Source organism: Pelophylax lessonae (genome assembly GCF_965119305.1).
Source record: "Pelophylax lessonae genome assembly, chromosome: 2".
Taxonomy (NCBI): domain Eukaryota; kingdom Metazoa; phylum Chordata; class Amphibia; order Anura; family Ranidae; genus Pelophylax; species Pelophylax lessonae.
In genome coordinates this window covers 739610276-739631609 of record NC_138769.1, presented here as the reverse complement: position 1 = coordinate 739631609, position 21334 = coordinate 739610276, and the positions used below count along the sequence as shown (strand labels likewise).

The 21334-nt window shown below is 49.1% G+C and overlaps 1 protein-coding gene across 1 annotated transcript in view; it reads left to right on the top strand.

Moving 5' to 3' along the window:
* Positions 1–18718, top strand: part of INPPL1 (inositol polyphosphate phosphatase like 1) — a 156567-nt gene extending 137849 nt beyond the window's left edge. The window contains exons 26-28 of the mRNA XM_082245938.1: positions 5540–6260; positions 10516–10649; positions 18379–18718. Coding sequence (XP_082102064.1) covers positions 5540–6260; positions 10516–10649; positions 18379–18469 — 946 coding nt within the window. The 3' untranslated portion in view covers positions 18470–18718. The remainder of the gene's footprint in view (positions 1–5539; positions 6261–10515; positions 10650–18378) is intronic.
* The last annotated feature ends 2616 nt before the right edge of the window (positions 18719–21334 follow it).

Here is a 21334-nt window from a genome sequence, read left to right as displayed (position 1 = left end):
AGTCTATCCGGATGGGGAGGAATTCTCGGTCAATTATCTGCTCAGGGACTTTGGTCCCCGGAAGAATCCAGATTACCGATAAATGTATTGGAACTGAGAGCGATCAGACTTTGCCTGATTCACTGGACCGAGCAGCTCCAGGGCAGCCCGGTTCGGATCCAGTCGGACAATGCCACGGCTGTGGCTTATGTCAATCATCAGGGGGGCACCAAGAGTGTCCGAGCGGCCAAAGAAGTGGCTTGCATTCTTCGCTGGGCGGAACGATTTGTTCCAGCAATCTCTGCGGTGTTCATTCCGGGGGTGGAGAATTGGCAGGCAGATTATCTCAGCCGTCAGACCCTGGATCAGGGGGAATGGTCCCTCCATCCAGACGTTTTCCACCAGTTGTGCCTACGGTGGGGCACCCCAGATGTGGATCTGTTGGCATCACGATTCAACAGGAAAGTTCAGAGATTCGTGGCTCGCTCCCGCGATCCTCTAGCAGAAACCGCAGACGCACTGATCGCCCCGTGGGGGCAATACCAGCTAATATATGCCTTCCCTCCTCTCGCGTTACTGCCAAGACTTCTTCGCAGGGTAGAGGAGGAAGGAATCCCAGTAATCCTGGTAGCTCCGGACTGGCCTCGTCGAGCTTGGTACGCCGACATGGTCAGACTGGTGGCGGACGTCCCGTGGAGACTTCCTCTCAGAGAGGATCTACTGTCTCAGGGACCGATCTTCCATCCTGCTTTACGATCGCTGGCTTTAACGGCCTGGCTATTGAGACCCAGGTGCTGAAGGACAAAGGTTTGTCAGCTTCAGTTATTCCTACTCTAGTTGAAGCAAGGAAAGCGACTTCCAGAAAGATTTATCATCGCACATGGAAGTCCTACATTGCATGGTGTGAACCTTTGGGGTTCCGTCCTCGGTCTTATTCGATTAGTCGAATATTGGCTTTTTTGCTACAAGGGGTTGAGGAGAAACTGGCCTTGAGTACTATCAAGGGTCAGGTCTCAGCATTAGCCATCTTCTTTCAGAAGCCTTTGGCTACTCATTCCTTGGTGCGGAATTTCATCCAGGGGGTGCGACATCTGGCTCCGCCAGTGCACGCGCCGTTACCCCCCTGGGATCTTAATTTAGTGTTGTCGGTTCTTCAGAAACCTCCCTTTGAAGATATTAGGGAGATTCCTCTACCCACGTTGTCCCAGAAGGTGGCCTTCTTGGTGGCTATTACTTCTGCACGCAGGGTGTCAGAACTGGCCGCATTATCTTGTCGTTCACCATATCTGGTGGTTCATAGAGATAAGGTGGTTCTTCGTCCGAATCCATCCTTCCTACCAAAAGTAGTTTCAGAATTTCATCTGAATGAAGAAATTGTATTACCTTCCCTGTGTCCTAAGCCCAGTCATCCTCGGGAATTTGCTTTGCACTCCTTGGATGTGGTCCGGGCGATCAGGGTATACTTGAAAACGACAGACTCGTTTCGCAAGACGGATTCACTTTTTGTGATCCCAGATGGACCCAAAAAGGGGTTGCCTGCATCTGCCGCGACCATTTCCAGATGGATCAGACAGACGGTAGTGCAGGCTTATTCTATTAAGGGTCGGGAGCCCCCGTTCCCTGTTAAGGCGCACTCCACTCGGGCACTTAGTGCGTCATGGGCCTTTCGCCATCAGGCGTCAGTGGTCCAGGTGTGCAAGGCGGCTACCTGGTCGTCGGTGCATACCTTCTCTAAACATTATAAAGTTGATGTAATGGCATCGTCTGATGCCTCATTTGGCCGCAAGGTTTTGCAGGCCGCAATTTGAGGAGACCAGTGGTCTACCTCGAGGGTTTTTTTCCGTTGGAAAATTTTTTCTTTAGTCTCATTCTTTGTTTATAATGAGCCTTTAAAACTTCTAGTTTGGCACCGGTTGGGCCTACTAGATTGGATTTGATTTTGTCAATCCCACCCCTCATTTGTGGCACTGCTTCTGGATGTCCCAGCTCTTGAGAATCAAGAAGACTACGTCTGTCAATGAGCGATAGAGAAAAATGGATTTTTGTAAGAACTTACCGTAAAATCCTTTTCTCTTAAGCTCATTGACAGACGTAGTACCCGCCCCTCTATCATTGAGTTGGGTTGGGTTAATTTCTCTGTACTGCTTTAAACAGAACTGATTCCCTGTAGCAGAGAGAGGGAGGATATACCCTCAGGGACTGCCCCCTAGGGTGGAGCCAGAACGTTTTTGTCATTCTGCCTAGTCCTACTCCTGCGGAGACAACATAACCCAGCTCTTGAGAATCAAGAAGACTACGTCTGTCAATGAGCTTAAGAGAAAAGGATTTTACGGTAAGTTCTTACAAAAATCCATTTTTTCAGATCTCTCCAGAGATGTCCAATCGGGTTCAAGTCTGGGCTCTGGGTGGGCCACTCAAGGACATTCACAGAGTTGTCCCATAGCCACTCCTTTGTTATCTTGGCTGTGTGCTTAGGGTCGTTGTCCTGTTGGAAGAAGAACCTTCCCCCAGTCTGAGGTCCAGAGCGCTCTGGAGAAGGTTTTCATCAAGGATGTCTCAGGACATTGCTGCATTCATCTTTCCCTCGATCCTGACTAGTCTCCCAGTTCCTGCCCCTGAAAAACATCCCCACAGCATGATGCTGTCACCACCATGCTTCACAGTAGGGATGGTATTGGCCAGGTGATGGGCGATGCCTGGTTTCCTCCAGACATGGCGTTCGCCATTCAGGCCAAAGACTTCAATCTTTGTTTCATCAGAGCAGAGAATTTTGTTTCTTATGGTCTGAGAGTCCTTCAGATGACTTTTGGCAAACTCCAGGCGGGCAGGCGGGCTGTCATGTGACTTTTACTAAGGAGTGGCTTCCGTCTGGCCACACCCATACAGACCTGATTGGTGGAGTGCTGCAGAGATGGTTGTTCTTCTGGAAGGTTCTCCTCTCTCCACAGAGAAACGCTGGAGCTCTGTCAGAGTGACCATCGGGTTCTTGGTCACCTCCCTGACTAAGGCCCCCCTCCCCCGATTGCTCAGTTTGGCCGGACGGCCCGCTCTAGGAAGAGTCCTGGTGGTTCCAAACTTCTTATATTTAGGGATGATGGAGGCCACTGTGCTCATTGGGGCCTTCAGTGTTGCAGAAATATTTCTGTACCCTTCCCCCGATCTGTGCCTCCATACAATCCTGTCTCCGAGGTCTACAGACAATTCCTTGGACTTCATGGCTTGGTTTGTGCTCTGACATGCACTGGTAACTGTGGGACCTTGTATAGACAGGTGTGTGCCTTTCCAAATCATGTCCAATCAACTGAATTTACCACAGGTGGACTCCAATCAAGCTGTAGAAACATCTCAAGGATTATCAGTGGAAACAGGATGAACCTGAGCTCAATTATGAGTGTCATGGCAAAGGGTGTGAATACTTATGTACATGGGATTTTTATGTTTTTTATTTTTAATAAATTTGCAAAGATTTCAAACAAACTTCTTTCACGTTGTCATTATGGGGGATTGTTTGTAGAATTTTGGAATACTTTCTGGATGCACTGTAAATGTATAATAATAATAGTGTGTGAGTGGGGGAGGGGACATTAGAGTGTAAGCTCCCCTGGTACAGAGACTGATGTAACTGGCTCAGTGATCTCTGTACAGCACTGCGGTATATGTCAGAGATATATAAATGTATAATAATAATAGTGTGTGACTGTGGGGGGGGGGACATTAGAGTGTAAGCTCCTGTGGTACAGAGACTGATGTGACTGTGGGGGAGGGGACATTAGAGTGTAAGCTCCTCTGGTACAGAGACTGATGTGACTGTGGGGGGGGGGGGACATTAGAGTGTAAGCTCCTCTGGTAAAGAGACTGATGTGACTGTGGGGGAGAGGACATTAGAGTGTAAGCTCCTCTGGTACAGAGACTGATGTGACTATGGGGGAAGGGAACATTAGAGTGTAAGCTCCTCTGGTACAGAGACTGATGTGACTGTGGGGGGGGGGGGGCATTAGAGTGTAAGCTCCTCTGGTACAGAGATTGATGTGACTGTGGGGGAGGGGACATTAGAGTGTAAGCTCCTCTGGTACAGAGACTGATGTGACTGTGGGGGAGGACATTAGAGTGTAAGCTCCTCTGGTACAGAGACTGATGTGATTGGCTCAGTGATCTCTGTACAGCACTGCGGTATATGTCAGAGCTATATAAATGTATAATAATAATAGTGTGTGACTGTTGGGGGACATTAGAGTGTAAGCTCCTCTGGTACAGAGACTGATGTGACTGTGGGGGAGGGGACATTAGAGTGTAAGCTCCTCTGGTACAGAGACTGATGTGACTGTGGGGGAGGGGACATTAGAGTGTAAGCTCCTCTGGTACAGAGACTGATGTGACTGTGGGGGAGGGGACATTAGAGTGTAAGCTCCTCTGGTACAGAGATTGATGTGACTGTGGGGGAGGGGACATTAGAGTGTAAGCTCCTCTGGTACAGAGACTGATGTGACTGTGGGGGAGGGGACATTAGAGTGTAAGCTCCTCTGGTACAGAGACTGATGTGATTGGCTCAGTGATCTCTGTACAGCACTGCGGTATATGTCAGAGCTATATAAATGTACAAAAAAATCTTTAAAAATCAGGAAAAAAAATCTGCAGATCTTCTATCGAACTCCAGGTGGTGCTGTAAAGCATTTTAATTTGGACTTTTTTTTTTAGGCAGTTTAAGGACTTTCTAAAAAGGCTTTTTTGTACTTTTTTGCATTTTTTTTTTTTTAGGGCAAAACATTTAGAAACAAAACATAAAAATTAAATATTAATGGTTACAAAAAAGAATTGAAGAAGTTAGCAGGAAAATGCTAACTAAATGGAGAAGGGAAAGAAGGAGTTAATTGTTGCTTATTAGGGTAATCTCATCAGCTCTAATTAACTCAGTTTTTTTTTTTTTTATTAACTGATTTATTTATTTTATTCTTTTTACAGTTTTACAAATAGTAAAAAGTAAAATGAACAAAAAAAAAAGAAGTAAAATACTAATAGTTTTAAAAATTTAAGAGGAGAAGGGGAAGAAGAGGAAGAAGGAGTTAATTAGGGCGCATTAGGGTAATCTCATCAGCTCTAATTAACTCAGTTTTTTTTTTTTTTATTAACTGATTTTTAATTTTTTTTCTTTTTTTTTTTATATACAGTTTTACAAATAGTAAAAAGCAAAATATAAAGACTGCAGTATATATAAAAAATGAAAAAAAAAATAGTTTTAAAAATTTAAGAGGATGAAGGTGGAAGAAGGAGTTAATTAGGGCTCATTAGGGTAAATGAATCAGCTCAAATAACTCGTATTGTTTTTCTAACTGATTGTTCTATTTGTAAAATAGTTTGATTTTTACAGTTTTAGAAATAGTAAAAAAAAAATGTAAACGATATGCAAGAAAAAAAAAAAAAAACACGTACAAATAGTAATTAATATTTCAGACCCTCTGTTCTTGGATATGTAAATATATCTGTTTGCATTGGTTTTTCACTTCAATCTTGTGTTATAATCATGGTGGTCATGTGACTTTTCCCCACCTCTCTGTCTCCGCAGGTGCAAGATGGAGGTCCAGGCGGAGGGTGACGGACATGGTCATAAAAACAGCTTCAATAACCCAGCCTATTACGTGCTGGAAGGGGTCCCTCATCAAATGATGCCCCCAGATGGGCAGCTGTCCACCTCTGCATCCTCTAAGAACAGGGCGCAAATCACGGTGCCCGTACAGCACTCCGAAAAACGCCGCCAATACTCACCATCTGCCCGAGGAGAGGACACCTCTTCTGACGAAGAGGTTGGCACTCTGAATCTACCGCCGCCGGACTTCCCTCCTCCTCCCCTTCCCAAGTCATCCGAGTTCGAAATGCTGGACAACCCCTTTTATGTGACGTCAAGTGAGTTGCACAGCCGGCCGGCAGAAGACGGGGATTCCCGGATGGGACCTGGAAAGACCCGCGTGGGCGTCACCTTCAGTGAACCCCCAGAGGCAAAATATCATCTGAAGGCACAATCGCGGCCTCCTATACCGACCCCCCAGCCTTCTTACATGACTGAGGCTCATGGGACAATGCAGGATGACCGCTCCTGCTCTGTCTTGCAGATGGCTCGCACACTGAGTGAGGTGGACTATACTGGGGGCAAGGAGGTCCAGGGACGCCCGCCTCATCTCACTGGGGGCAAAAGTAAGATGGAGCTGCCAAGCCGCTGTATGGATTTCAGCCGGCCCCTTGTCTTTCCTCCTCACTGCATCCGGGAGAGCATTCAGGAGGACGAAGAGGTAAGTGGGCACGTACTGACCTTAGCCCCCTTCTAATGCGAATCACCTGATCCATATACAGGGTGTAGGTCATGGCAGAGTCCAACATAAGCATTCTTAAAATTTGAAACATAAAACAAACAGAGGTTGAAAAAACTCCTAAAGCCATCAGGGTCAACCCACAGTATATGGCCAAACGTCTTTGGACACCTGACTACCAAACCTATATGAGCTTGTTGGACATCTTATTCCAAAACCATTGACATTAATATAGGGGTTTCCCTCATTTTGGCCATTAATATGGAGCTTTCCCTTTCCATGACCATTATTATAGGAGTTTTTCCTCACCATTGCCATTAATATGGCGCTGTCACTTACCATTATTATGGAGCTTTCCCTTACCTTGACCATTAATTTGGATTTTTCCCTTACAATGGCCATTATTATGGAGTTTTGCCTCACCATGGCTATTTATATGGAGTTTTCCCTCACCATGGCCATTTATATGGAGTTTTCCCTCACCATGGCCATTAATATGGAGTTTTCCCTCACCATGACCATTAATATGGAGCTGCCCTCGCCTTGGCCATTAATAGGGATTGTTTTTCTCACCATAGTCCTGAATATGAAGTTTTCCCTCACCATGGCCATTATATTGGAGTTTTCCCTCACCATGGCCATTAATATGGAGCTTTCCCTTACCCTGGCTTTTAATATGGAATTTTCCCTCACCGTTCCATTAATATGGACCTGCCCTCACCTTAACCATTAATATGGAACTTTCACTTACCATGGCTATGATTACAGACCTCTCTCTTACCCTGGTAAATAATATGGAGTTTTCCCTCACCATGGCCATTAATATGGAGTTTGTACTTACTGTGGCCATTAATACGGAGTTTTCCCTCACCGTGGCCATTAATATGGAATTTTCCCTCACCATAGCCATTTATTTAGAGTTTTCACTCACCATGGCCATTATTATGGAGTTTTCCCTCACCATGGCCCTTAATATGGAGTTTTCCCTCACCATGGCCGTTAATATGGAGTTTTCACTCACCGTGGCCGTTAATATGGAGTTTTCCCTCACCGTGGCCGCTAATACGGAGTTTTCCCTCACTATGGCCTTAATATGGAGTTTTCCCTCACCTTGGCCTTAATATGGAGTTTTCCCTCACCATGGCATTAATATGGAGCTTTCCCTCACCATGGCCTTAATATGGAGCTTTCCCTCACAATGGCCATTAATATGGAGTTTTCCCTCACCATGGCCTTAATATGGAGCTTTCCCTCACCATGGCCTTAATATGGAGCTTTCCCTCACCATGGCCTTAATATGGAGCTTTCCCTCACCAGGGCCTTAATATGGAGTTTTCCCTCACCATGGCCATTAATATGGAGTTTTCCCTCACCATGGCCATTAATATGGAGTTTTCCCTCACCATGGCCATTTATTTAGAGTTTTCACTCACCATGGCCATTATTATGGAGTTTTCCCTCACCGTGGCCGTTAATATGGAGTTTTCCCTCACCTTGGCCGTTAATATGGAGTTTTCCCTCACCGTGGCCGCTAATACGGAGTTTTCCCTCACTTTGGCCTTAATATGGAGTTTTCCCTCACCTTGGCCTTAATATGGAGTTTTCCCTCACCATGGCCTTAATATGGAGCTTTCCCTCACCATGGCCTTAATATGGAGCTTTCCCTCACCATGGCCATTAATATGGAGTTTTCCCTCACCATGGCCATTAATATGGAGTTTTCCCTCACCATGGCCATTAATATGGAGTTTTCCCTCACCACGGCCATTTATTTAGAGTTTTCACTCACCATGGCCATTATTATGGAGTTTTCCCTCACCATGGCCGTTAATATGGAGTTTTCCCTCACCGTGGCCGTTAATACGGAGTTTTCCCTCACCGTGGCCGCTAATACGGAGTTTTCCCTCACTATGGCCTTAATATGGAGTTTTCCCTCACCTTGGCCTTAATATGGAGTTTTCCCTCACCATGGCCTTAATATGGAGCTTTCCCTCACCATGGCCTTAATATGGAGCTTTCCCTCACCATGGCCTTAATATGGAGTTTTCCCTCACCATGGCCTTAATATGGAGCTTTCCCTCACCAGGGCCTTAATATGGAGCTTTCCCTCACAATGGCCATTAATATGGAGTTTTCCCTCACAATGGCCATTAATATGGAGTTTTCCCTCACCATAGCCATTAATATGTACTTTTCCCTCACCATGGCCATTAACATGTATCTCCCCTCACCATGGCTATTAATATCTAATGTTCCCTCACCACGGTCATTAACATGTATCTGCCCTCACCATGGCCATTAATATGGAGATTTCCCTCACCATGGTCATGAATATCGAGTTTTCCGTCACCATGGACAATAATGTGGAGTTGGCTGCCATTAGTGGTTATAACAGCACAAGATTTTAGAGGGTATCTTTGGGAATGAGTGCCATTTGTGAGGTCAAGTACTCATGTTGGATGAGAAGACCTGTGAAGGGGATAGAAAATCACCAGCTCTCCAATGAATATCTTGCACATCTATTGGTGAAATGTCGCATTAGTCAAAGCCAAGGTTTGGGCGTCCTTTCCTCAAGGTGACATAGTGACAATAAACATACTCCCCAGACATACCTTTATACCATACAGTAACCCATGTATGACCCTGTGTATGCCCTACCGTGACGTCACAATGATGTAATAATCCAACCAATAAAATAGTTTATCTAACACCAAACATATCATGAAATGATCCAGGAGAATAAAGATGTACGATACCTCTGATTCATACCCAAGGATTGGTGGTATTGGGGGTGTAGTAACATTACGGGGATTTTGTTTGGCTTTAGGTTATTAGGATTTTATTGGCCGGATTATGATGTCATTGTGATGTCATAGGATGATGTGCACAGGATTGCTGTATGGTATGTCGGCTTGTCCAGGGGAGGACTGGGCCAGGGGGCAGTGGGGCAATTGCCCCCCGGGCGGCTCCGGTTCCCCCGTAAAAAGGCTGCACTGCTTCTGCCACAGACATGCCTAAGGGATTCCTGGTGAAGAGAAGTAAAAAGTCCCCACTGCTGATGTATTGAGTGCGGGATGAAGACAAGGACAGAGCCAGGGGAGGACTGGGGCAGGGGGGCAATTGTCCCCTAGGTTGCTCTGATGCCCTGTAACAAGGTTGCACCGCTTCTGTCACAGACATGCCTAAAAAATTGCTGGTGAAGAGAAGCAAAAAGTCCCCACCCCTGACCTACTGAGTGTGGGATGAAGACTAGGACAGAGTGCAGAACTCCCCCCCAGCATGGATGGTGTAAACTGTGTCTGAGCAGTGGCCAGTTCTATGCCCCACTGGAGACTCTTCTCCCCTGGCATCCACCGACCAAGCTGTCCCAGCTTCCCACAACCCCCCCTGGTAGCCAGGTCGGGAACCCATATTCGGCCAGTGAGTAGAGAGTACTTAGAGCGGAGCTTCAGCCTGGAATGGGGGTCAGGAGGAGGCCAGAAAGAGGGAGAGTGGGAGGAGGGCCGAGTTCCTGCACCATGGGCCTCTGGTTTGTACTTGCCTCCTGGGCCAAAAGTTGCCAATCAGCCCTTGGACAGAGCAGGCCTCCCCCCTAACATGGATGGTGTAAACTTTGTCTGAGCTGAGGCCGGTTCCATGCCCCACTCGAGACTCTCCTCCCCTGGGCATCCACGACCGAGCTGTCCCATCTCCACCCTGGTGGCCAGGTCAGGAACCTGGAAATTGGCCAGTGAGTAGAGAGTACCTGGAGCGGAGCTTCAGCCGGGAATGGGGGTCAGGAGGAGGCCAGGAAGAGAGAGAGTGGGAAGAGGAACCATGGGCCTCTGGTTTGTACTTGCCCCATGGGCCAAAAGTTGCCAGTCAGCCCCTGGGCTTCTCCAATGAGTATGTACATTGTTGCTAAGTCACCTTGAGGAAGAAACCAGAATCCTTGTGTTCTATTAGACGGATGAGTCTGTGCTGGCAACCTACAACTCCCGATCTTACCTTGTTACACTTTCCACCAGTCTTGGGGTGTTGCCACTCCTCCAGGTACTGTGATGTCAATCCTGTATAATATAAGTTCTATCTGAAGAGCAGTGATGTTACTCCTATGTAATATATTTAATATATGGAGAGTGGTGATGTCACTCCTGTGTCACATCAGATATATTCTGTACGTGGAGTGTAGCGCTGTCCTGTCTGTACAATACCGGTAAAATTGGTGTGTCTGACGCTCTGCCCCTCCCCCACACAGGCTCTCTATCACGGTGGGCGGAATTCCTCCAGCTTGCAGGGTTCCAGCGTTGGGGAATGGCTGAGAGGGATTGGCATGGAGCGATATGAAGAGGGGCTCATACACAACGGTTGGGACGACTTAGAATTTCTCAGGTAAAATTGGATGTTCTGGATACCATAGTCATATCTTATTCGGGAGAATTTACATAATGAGAACGCATGTGTGTGTGTTTGTGTGTGTATATATATATATATATATATATATATATATATATAAATCTATATATATGATAAACCCCGCCTTCTCAATATCAGCCAGTAGGTGGGGATACTGGGCTCCTTTTTAGATATTTTCCTGGAACTACTGGAAGTGTGGTTTACAGAGCCCAATAGATCAAGTTAAATTTTGCACACTCAAGTGAATGAGCCAGAGCTCTGACTCCTCCTTCCCTCCCCCTCCAAAACAGTAACGCCCCCCATTTTATTACCTCCCTCCATTGATGTGTGACTCCTTCCTCTCCAGAGCAGTTACCTCCCTCTTTCTCTTATCCTCCAAAGGTTGGAATCTTCCCTCTCCCGCCAAAGCAGTGAGTCCTCCCCTGCCCTCCCCTTAGAGAACATTAACTCCCCCCTTACTTTTATATCTCTCTCCAGAGCAGTAACTCCACCTCTCCTTCCCTCCCCCTGCAGAGCAATGACTCTTCCCCTAAAGCAGTGACTCCTCCCCTGCCCTCCCCTTATAGAACATTAACTCCTTCCCCTTACTTTTCTATCTCTCTCCAGAGCAGTAACTCCACCTCTTCTTCCCTCCTGCTGCAGAACAATTACTCCTCCCCCCAAAGCAATGACTCCTCCCCTGCCCTCCCCTTATAGAACATTAACTCCTCCCTCTTACTTTTCTGTCTCTCTCAAGAGCAGTAACTCCACCTCTCCTTCCCTCTCCCTGCAGAACAATGACTCCTCCCTTGCCCTCCCCTTATAGAACATTAACTCCCCCCCTCTTACTTTTCTCTCTCCAGAGCAGTAACTCAACCTCTTCTTCCCTCCCCCTGCAGAACAATGACTCCTCCCCCCTAAAGTAGTGACTCCTCCCTCTCCCTGTTGCTCCCTTCTGCTCTGTTCTAGCAGATGCATCTAATGTTTCAATTAGAGGAAGACAGTTTGAAAGCGAGCTTCTGTCTCTCTATCAGAAACCCACAATGCACTGAGCCCAGCGCCATATTCTGGATATTACATTATTATATATTCCGGATATTACTTGTTCAGCAAGGATTTTACATAAAAAATATATTTATATACTGTGGATATAAAAAGTCTACACACCCCTGGTAAAATGTCGGGTTTCTGTGATGTAAAAAGAAAAAGAGACAAAGATAAATTATTTCAGAACTTTCTCCACCTTTAATGTGACCTATAAACTGAACAAGAAACTGAAATCTTTTAGGTGGAGGGAAGTAAAAATAAAAAACTAAAATAATATGGTTGCATAAGCTTGCACACCCTTAAACTAATACTTTGTTGAAGCACTGTTTGATGATTGTACAGCACTCACTCTTTTTGGGGATGAGTCTATCAGCATGGCACATCCTGACTTGGCTTTTGCTGTAGGATGCAACTAAAATGTCAGGAAAGACCTACTAGAACAGCAGAACTTTTAATCAGAGGCACTTTAAATGACAGATGTGTACTGACTCCTATTTACCATGAGTTTGAATGTGATTGCTTAATTCTGAACACAGCTACATCCCCAGTTATGAGAGGGTGTGCACACTTATGCAACCACATTATTTTAGTTTTTTTAGTTTTACCCCCCTAAAATATTTCAGTTTGATTTTCAATTGAGTTGTACAGTTTAGAGGTCACATTAAAGGTGGAAAAGTTTTGAAATAATTTATCTTTGTCTCATTTTTTACATCACAGAAACCTGGCATTTTACCAGGGGTGTGTAGACTTTTTATATCCACTGTATCCCTCATCCATTCTGTATACATTGTATCCCTCATCCAGTCTGTATACATTGTATCCCTCATCCATTCTGTATACATTGTATCCCTCATCCAGTCTGTATACATTGTACCCCCTCATCCAGTCTGTATACATTGTCCCCCATCTTTGAGCCCCGATGAAGGGGGAAGTTTTGGCTCTTTGAAGAATTCTTCTCTTTGATCCTACATTGGAATAAATTTGTACCTAAGCTATTACCTTGCAGTGTGACGCTTCAATCTCAGATTTATTTAGTTGCATTACAAACCAATCACATGTACAGCCGCCCACTGGCCCCTCCCACCACCCCTGATCCTTGCATAGAGAAGCACAGAGAGCCAGTGATGATTTACCCACTTGGCGCCCGCGCTATTGCTGACAGACGGTTACAGCGCGGCCCTGAAATGCCTGAGGGCGTACATGGGTCGTCCTCCCATTCTCACGCTGCCTCTGTGATCTCTGAGTCCTTGGGCTTCTCAGGCTGTTCACTGATCGGGGTAAAGGGCCAATCACAGCAGACCTTTACCATGTGATTAGCTGTCAGTCAATGAGACAGCTGATCACGGAAATAAACAGAAGCCGGTCAGTGGCTTTTTTTTTTTTCTTTGTCACGCTGTCAGCATGAAGAAAGGTAGAAAGCCAGTATCCGGACAACCATCCCCTTAGTACCCTCCAGTGCTGCTGATTAGTGCCCACCAGTGCCACCTATCAGTGCTGCTAATCAGTGCCATCTATCAGTGCCCACTAGTACTGATAATCAGTGCCCACCAGTGCCACCCATCAGTGCACATAAGTACTGCAAATCAGTGCCCACCTGTGCCACCTATCAGTGCTGCTAATCAGTGCCACCTATCAGTGCTGCTAATCAGTGCCACCTATCAGTGCCCATCAGTACTGCTAATCAGTGCCCACCAGTGCCACCCATCAGTGTACATAAGTACTGCTAATCAGTGCCCACCAGTGCCACCTATCAGTGCTGCTAATCAGTTCTCACCAGTGCCACCTATCATTGCTGCTAATCAGTGTCATCTATCAGTGCCCATCAGTACTGGTAATCGGTGCCCACCAGTGCCACCCATCAGTGCACATAAGTACTGCTAATCAGTGCCACCCATCAGTGCTGCTAATCAGTGCCATCAGTGCCACCTATTAGTGCACATTGACGCCACCCATCAGTGCAGCCTCATCAGTTCCTCCTGATCAGTACCCATCAGTGCCACCTATCTGTGACACCTATCAGTGCTCATCAGTGCCGATCAGTGCCGCCTTATCAGTGTCCATCGGTGCGGCCTATCAGTGCACATTGGTGCCACCCATCAGTGCTGCCTTATCAGTGCCCATCAGTCCAGCCTCATCTGTGCCGCCTTATTAGTGCCCATCAGTGCAGCCTCATCAGTGCCACCTTCTCAGTGTTCATCAGTGCAGCCCATCAGTTCCATCTATTAGCGCTCATCAGTGCCTCCTGATCAGTGCCGCCTGATCAGTGCCCATCAGTACAGCTTATCAGTGCCCATCAGTGCCACCTCTCCATGCCACCTTTCATTGTCATCAGTGCCACCCATCAGTGCTGCCTCATCAGTGCCACCTTATTAGTGCCCATCAGTGCAGCCTCATCTGCGCCACCTTATCAGTGCCCATCAGTGCAGCCTCATCTGTGCCACCTTATAAGTACCCATCAGTGAAGGAGAAAAATAACCTGTTTGCAAAATTTAAAAAAAAAATGAAAAACTTTTTTTTTTCCCCAGTCTCTTTTTTTGTTTGTTTAGCAATAAATAAAAAAAACAGCGGTGATTAAACGCCACCAGAAGAAATCTCTATTTGTGTGAACAAAAAATGATAAAAATGTCATATGGGTACAGTGTAGCATGACTGTGCAATTGTCATTCAAAGTGTGAGAGCGCTGAAAGCTGAAAATTGGCCTGGGCAGGAATGGGGTATAAGTGCCCGGTAGGCAAGTGGTTAAATAATGTATGTAATCGAAATGGAAAGGGAGAGTTCTGAAGGTGGTGGGGGGGGGGGGGAGAGAGAGTATTGAAGGGGATGGGGGGATAGTATTGAAGGTGGTGGTGATGGGGGGGGGGGGTTGAAGGTGGTGGTGGAGAGGAGAGTATTGAAGGTGGTGGTGGAGAAGAGAACATTGAAGGTGGTGGTGGAGGGGAGTGGATTGAAGGTGATGGTGGTGGAGGGGAGAAGATTGAAGGTGGTAGAGGATTGAAGGTGGTTGTGGGGGGTAGAGGATTGAAGGTGGTGGTGGTGGGGGGGAGAGCATTGAAGGTGATGGTGGTGGAGGGGAGAAGATTGAAGGTGGTTGTGGGGGGTAGAGGATTGAAGGTGGTGGTGGTGGGGGGGAGAGCATTGAAGGTGGTGGTGGTGGAGGGGAGATGATTGAAGGTGGTGGGGGGGGCAGAGGATTGAAGGTGGTGGGGGGGGGGGGGAGAGGATCAAAGGTGGCGGGGGGGGGGGGAGAGAATTGAAGGTGGTGGTGGGGGGAGAGGAAACGGATTGAAGGTGGTGGTTGGGGGGAGAGGAGAGAATTGAAGGTGGTGGTGGAGGGGGGGGAGAGGATTGAAGGTGGTGGTGGAGGGTAAAGGATTGACAGTGATGGTGGAGGGAAGAGGATTGAAGGTGGTGGTGGGGGGGAGAGGATTGAAGGTGGTGTTGGGGGGGGGGAGAGGATTGAAGGTGGTGGTGGGGGGGGAGAGGATTTGAAAGTGGTGGTGGAGGGGAGAGCATTGAAGGTGGTGGTGGGGGGGAGAGGATTGAAGGTGGTGGTGGGGGGGGGTTGAAGGTGGTGGTGGGGGGGGGGGAGAGGATTTGAAAGTGGTGGTGGAGGGGAGAGCATTGAAGGTGGTGGGGGGGAGAAGATTGAAGGTGGTGGTGGGGGGGAGAGGATTGAAGGTGGTGGTGGTGGGGGGGAGAGGATTTGAAAGTGGTGGTGGAGGGGAGAGCGTTGAAGGTGGTGGTAGAGGGGAAAGTATTGACGGTGGTGGTGGAGGGAAGAGGAATGAAGGTGGGGGTGGTGGGGGGAGAGAGGATTTCAAAGTGGTGGTGGAGGGGAGAGCATTGAAGGTGGTGTTGGAGGGGAGAGGATTGAAGGTGGTGGTGGGGGGAGGGGGGAGAGAGAGTATTGAAGGGGATGGGGGGATAGTATTGAAGGTGGTGGTGATGGGGGGGGGGGGATTGAAGGTGGTGGTGGAGAGGAGAGTATTGAAGGTCGTGGTGGAGAAGAGAACATTGAAGGTGGTGGTGGAGGGGAGTGGATTGAAGGTGATGGTGGTGGAGGGGAGAAGATTGAAGGTGGTAGAGGATTGAAGGTGGTTGTGGGGGGTAGAGGATTGAAGGTGGTGGTGGTGGGGGGGAGAGCATTGAAGGTGGTGGTGGTGGAGGGGAGATGATTGAAGGTGGTGGGGGGGGCAGAGGATTGAAGGTGGTGGGGGGGGGGGAGAGGATCAAAGGTGGCGGGGGGGGGGAGAGAATTGAAGGTGGTGGTGGGGGGAGAGGAAACGGATTGAAGGTGGTGGTTGGGGGGAGAGGAGAGAATTGAAGGTGGTGGTGGAGGGGGGGGGGAGAGGATTGAAGGTGGTGGTGGAGGGTAAAGGATTGACAGTGATGGTGGAGGGAAGAGGATTGAAGGTGGTGGTGGGGGGGAGAGGATTGAAGGTGGTGTTGGGGGGGGGGAGAGGATTGAAGGTGGTGGTGGGGGGGGAGAGGATTTGAAAGTGGTGGTGGAGGGGAGAGCATTGAAGGTGGTGGTGGGGGGGAGAGGATTGAAGGTGGTGGTGGGGGGGGGGGGGTTGAAGGTGGTGGTGGGGGGGAGAGGATTGAAGGTGGTGGTGGGGGGGGGGGGGAGAGGATTTGAAAGTGGTGGTGGAGGGGAGAGCATTGAAGGTGGTGGGGGGGAGAAGATTGAAGGTGGTGGTGGGGGGGAGAGGATTGAAGGTGGTGGTGGTGGGGGGGAGAGGATTTGAAAGTGGTGGTGGAGGGGAGAGCATTGAAGGTGGTGGTAGAGGGGAAAGTATTGACGGTGGTGGTGGAGGGAAGAGGAATGAAGGTGGGGGTGGTGGGGGGAGAGAGGATTTCAAAGTGGTGGTGGAGGGGAGAGCATTGAAGGTGGTGTTGGAGGGGAGAGGATTGAAGGTGGTGGTGGGGGGAGGGGGGAGAGGATTGAAGGTGGTGGTGGGGCGTGGAGGGGGAGGGAATGAAGGTGGTGGTGGGGTGGGAATCAAGGTGGTGGGGAGAGTATTGATGGTGCTGGCATAGGGCAGAAGACTGGGGTGGGGGGGGGGGTTTGAAAGTGGTGGTGGATGGGAGATGATTACAAAGTGGTGGTGGAGGGGAGAGGATTAAAGGTGGTGGTGGTGGAGGGGAGAGGATTGAAGGTGGTGGTGGGGGGGGAGAGGATTGAAGGTGGTGGGTGGGGGGAGAGGATTGAAGGTGGTGGGTGGGGGGAGAGAATTGAAGGTGGTGGGTGGGGGGAGAGGATTGAAGGTAGTGGTGGAGGGGAGAGGATTGAAGGTGGTGGGTGGGGGGAGAGGATTGAAGGTGGTGGGTGGGGGGAGAGAATTGAAGGTGGTGGGTGGGGGGAGAGGATTGAAGGTAGTGGTGGAGGGGAGAGGATTGAAGGTGGTGGTGGATGGGAGATGATTACAAAGTGGTGGTGGAGGGGAGAGGATTGAAGGTGGTGGTGGAGGGGAGAGGATTGAAGGTGGTGGTGGAGGGGAGAGGATTGAAGGTGGTGGTGGAGGGGAGAGGATTGAAGGTGGTGGTGGAGGGGAGAGGATTGAAGGTGGCGGTGGAGGGGAGAGGATTGAAGGTGGTGGTGGATGGGAGATGATTACAAAGTGGTGGTGGAGGGGAGAGGATTAAAGGTGGTGGTGGTGGAGGGGAGAGGATTGAAGGTGGTGGTGGGGGGGGAGAGGATTGAAGGTGGTGGGTGGGGGGAGAGGATTGAAGGTGGTGGGTGGGGGGAGAGGATTGAAGGTGGTGGTGGAGGGGAGAGGATTGAAGGTGGTGGTGGATGGGAGATGATTACAAAGTGGTGGTGGAGGGGAGAGGATTGAAGGTGGTGGTGGAGGGGAGAGGATTGAAGGTGGTGGTGGAGGGGAGAGGATTGAAGGTGGTGGTGGAGGGGAGAGGATTGAAGGTGGTGGTGGAGGGGAGAGGATTGAAGGTGGTGGTGGAGGGGAGAGGATTGAAGGTGGTGGTGGAAGGGTGAGGATTGAAGGTGGTGGTGGGGGGGAGAGGATTGAAGGTGGTGGTGGAGGGGAGAGGATTGAAGGTGGGGGTGAAGGGGAGAGGATTGAAGGTGGTGGTGGAAGGGTGAGGATTGAAGGTGGTGGTGGGGGGAGAGAATTGAAGGTGGTGGTGGAGGGGAAAGGATTGAAGGTGGTGGTGGAGGAGAGAGGATTGAAGGTGGCGGTGGAGGGGAGAAGATTTGAAGGTGGTCGGGGTGGGGAGAGGATTGAAGGTGGTCGGGGTGGTGGGGGGGTGAGGATTGAAGGTGGTGGTGGAGAGAGGATTGAAGGTGGTGGTGGAGGGGAGAGGATTGAAGGTGGTGGTGGGGGGGGGGGGGAGGATTGAAGGTGGTGCTGGAGGGGAGAGGATTTGAAGGTGGTGGTGGAGGGGAAAGGATTGAAGGTGGTGGTGGAGGGGAGAGGATTGAAGGTGGCGGTGGAGGGGAGAGGATTGAAGGTGGTGGTGGAGGGGAGAGGATTGAAGGTGGTGGTGGAGGAGAGAGGATTGAAGGTGGTGGTGGAAGGGTGAGGATTGAAGGTGGTGGTGGTGGAGAGAGGATTGAAGATGGTGTTGGGGGTTGACCAGAGAAAATGAAGTCCACCTTAGATAGTGATACAGACCAGGTCCAGGGTGACCCCCATTGACCTTTTCTTTATGTTTGCAGTGACATCGTGGAAGAGGACCTGGAAGAGGCCGGAGTCCTGGATTCCAACCACAAGAAGATCATTCTGGACAATCTTCAGCTCAGGAAGTGACCTTCGTCTTTTTCATCCTTCTACATGTGGCCTTATCATCGCGACCGTAGCCTTCGCCACGCGCGGTTATTGTTTTTTTTAACGCCACGGCACCTTATCGGGCTCTGGCAGCCCCCCACCCCCGCCCACTGGGTCCTGGCGAGGATTAAAAGCCTTACGCAGGATATTCCTGCCAGCGTCCGTTCCTTTGTTGCTGGACAACAGCACCGGTCCCCGGACCCTTCCATCGCTGTCCTTCCATACATTTCCGTCTCCGGGCAAAAAAAGACGTTTCAATGTGGAGATTTTTTTTTTTTTTATTGATTTTTAAATGGAAGTTAATTGTTTTCTGTTTATTTAAAATATTTTCTCAGCTCGATGTTAGACCAAATGTAGGTCTTCCTGCCGCCATCTTGCGTTTGGTGGGTGGTTGGCGTCTCTTCGGAAAGAGGACCTATAGCTGTTGACGCCTCCAGGGGGCAGCAGCTCCACGGAGATCTGGAACTGGGAAAACTGCGTCGCCCCCCCCTGTCTAAACAGAGGCGCGAGGCCTTGACCTTTAAGAGTTTGCGTCAACGGATAAAGTCTTCCCCGCCTGACCAAGAGCTGGAAAGCGACATAGAGGGCGGAGTCAGTTTTTAAAAAAGGGAACCCCGCCTTATCTGCTGGGACTTCTGTGACTTTAACTTTCAGATTTTTATTGCTTTCGGAGCCTTCTCCCCATGGCATCGGCCATTTTGGTCCAACGGGGACCTAGTTCAGCTTTTGTCTTTACAAGGCACTACAGCATATGTACCCCACCTATAGGCACCTATGTCTGTACATCTTAACGTGTGTCAGTGCCGGCGGCTTCCTGGGATTGTGTACAAAAGCAACACTTGGTATACGTGAAGGTGAACCTGACATGAGGACACATGGGCGGGGTCTGTTTATAAAAAAATTGCAAGCCGTCATCACGAAAATCCCCGTAACGCGTCTAATATGTTTATTTTCTATGGTCGTCAGCTCCACCTAGTGGCCATAATGTGGCATTTTTTCTATTTGAAATATTTCAGGAAAATACCGCATTATGGCCACTAGATGGAGCTGACAATCTTCGGAAATACATATCTGATATGTTTATTTTCTATGGTCTTGAGTAAGGTTGCACCGATACGTTTTTTTTTTTTTTTCAGCAAATAGGAATAACGATACTTTCGATCAAGTACTCGCTAATACTGAGTACAGATACTTTTCATTGCCATTTGCGTCAATACAAAAATAATTGGTGCAAATAACACTGCAAAGAATCGCATGCGATTTGAATAGGAATGCGATTCGATACCTCCCACTGCTCCTGTGTGTACAGAAAAGGTAAAGCGCCATCTAGTGGGCAGTTTGAAAAATGTTAGAACTCACAGTACGTATCTGGCCACATGCAAAGTAATCTACATAGTTGTCCCGGTCCGCCAATGATAGCAAATCAGGGCCGCTGGAGGAAATGTAGGATGGTCCGCCCCCAAGCTGACATCACTTTCGCCCTATACCAATGGGGTCCTGTAACTTCTCCTCCAGCCCTTTGAGCACCTCCAGCAGCCCTGATTTGCTATCATCGGGGGGATTGGGACACCTATGTAGATTATTTTTTCATGTGTCTATAATCTACATAGGTGTCCTGGTCTGCAGATGATAGCAAATCCGGACCGCTGGAGGTGCTCACAGAGCTGGAGGAGATGTAGGGGTGGTCCGCCCCAAAGCTGGCCTCACTTTCACCCTATACCCACGAGGTCCCGGAACTTCTCTATCCCTGTGAGCACCTCCAGCAGCCTGGATTTGCTATCATCGGGGGGGAATCGGGACACCTATGTAGATTATTTTTCATGTGGCCAGATATTTATATAATCTCTATAGGTGTCCCAGTCCGCAGATGATCGCAAATCCGGGGCCACTGGAGGAGATGTAGAGGCGGTCCGTCCCCAAAGCTGACTTCACTTTCACCCTGCACCAATGGGGTCCTGGAACTTCTCCTCCAGCCCTGTGAGCACCTCCAGCAGCTCTGATTTGCTATCATTGGGGGAATCGGGACACCTATGTAGATTATTTTTTATGTATATAATCTACATAGGGTTCCCCATCCGCAGATGATAGCAAATGCTCACAGGGCTGGAGGAGATGAAGAGGCGGGTCCCAGAACTTCTCCAGCCCTGTGAGCACCTCCAGTGGCTCTGATTTGCTATCATCGGCGGACCAGAACACCTATCTAGAATATTTTTTACATCGTCCGCTCGGACGGATCCGGCCTATGTGAGAGGGGCCGAACAGGGACATGACCACAAGAGCTTACAATCTGGGGTACATGAGAAGACCCCGGAGAGGAGGAGGAGGAGGTGGGTGGAGCTAATTAAGTTAAATCCTCCTCCGCTGTGAATGCTGGGGCCTCACTCTTTGTCTGTCTGTGTGCCTGATGTCACTAGTTGCTAGGCGTCAGGCGGCTAGCAACCAGTTTGGGAATCAGGCAGTATAACTTATAGGGTGGCTGTGTCGGTTTCATTCAGGGACACTGCATTGTCCTGGAATGAAGGTGCCTGGGACAGACATGCCAGATACGTGGCACCAGTCTGACAACCCCCCCAATGTGTGACACCCGGGGCTGACGGCCCCCCCCCTTCCTGCCCCCCCTGTTGGTACGCCACTGCCTGGAGGAGGTGTAGAGGCAGTTCGCGGCCAAGCTGAGATCACTTTCGCCCTTTTCCCACGGGGTCCAATCACATCCTTCCTGCTCCCCCTGTTGGTACGCCACTGCCTGGAGGAGGTGTAGAGGCAGTTCGCGGCCGAGCTGAGATCACTTTCGCCCTTTTCCCACAGGGTCGCGGAACTTTGTCTCCAGCCCTGTGAACACCTCCAGCG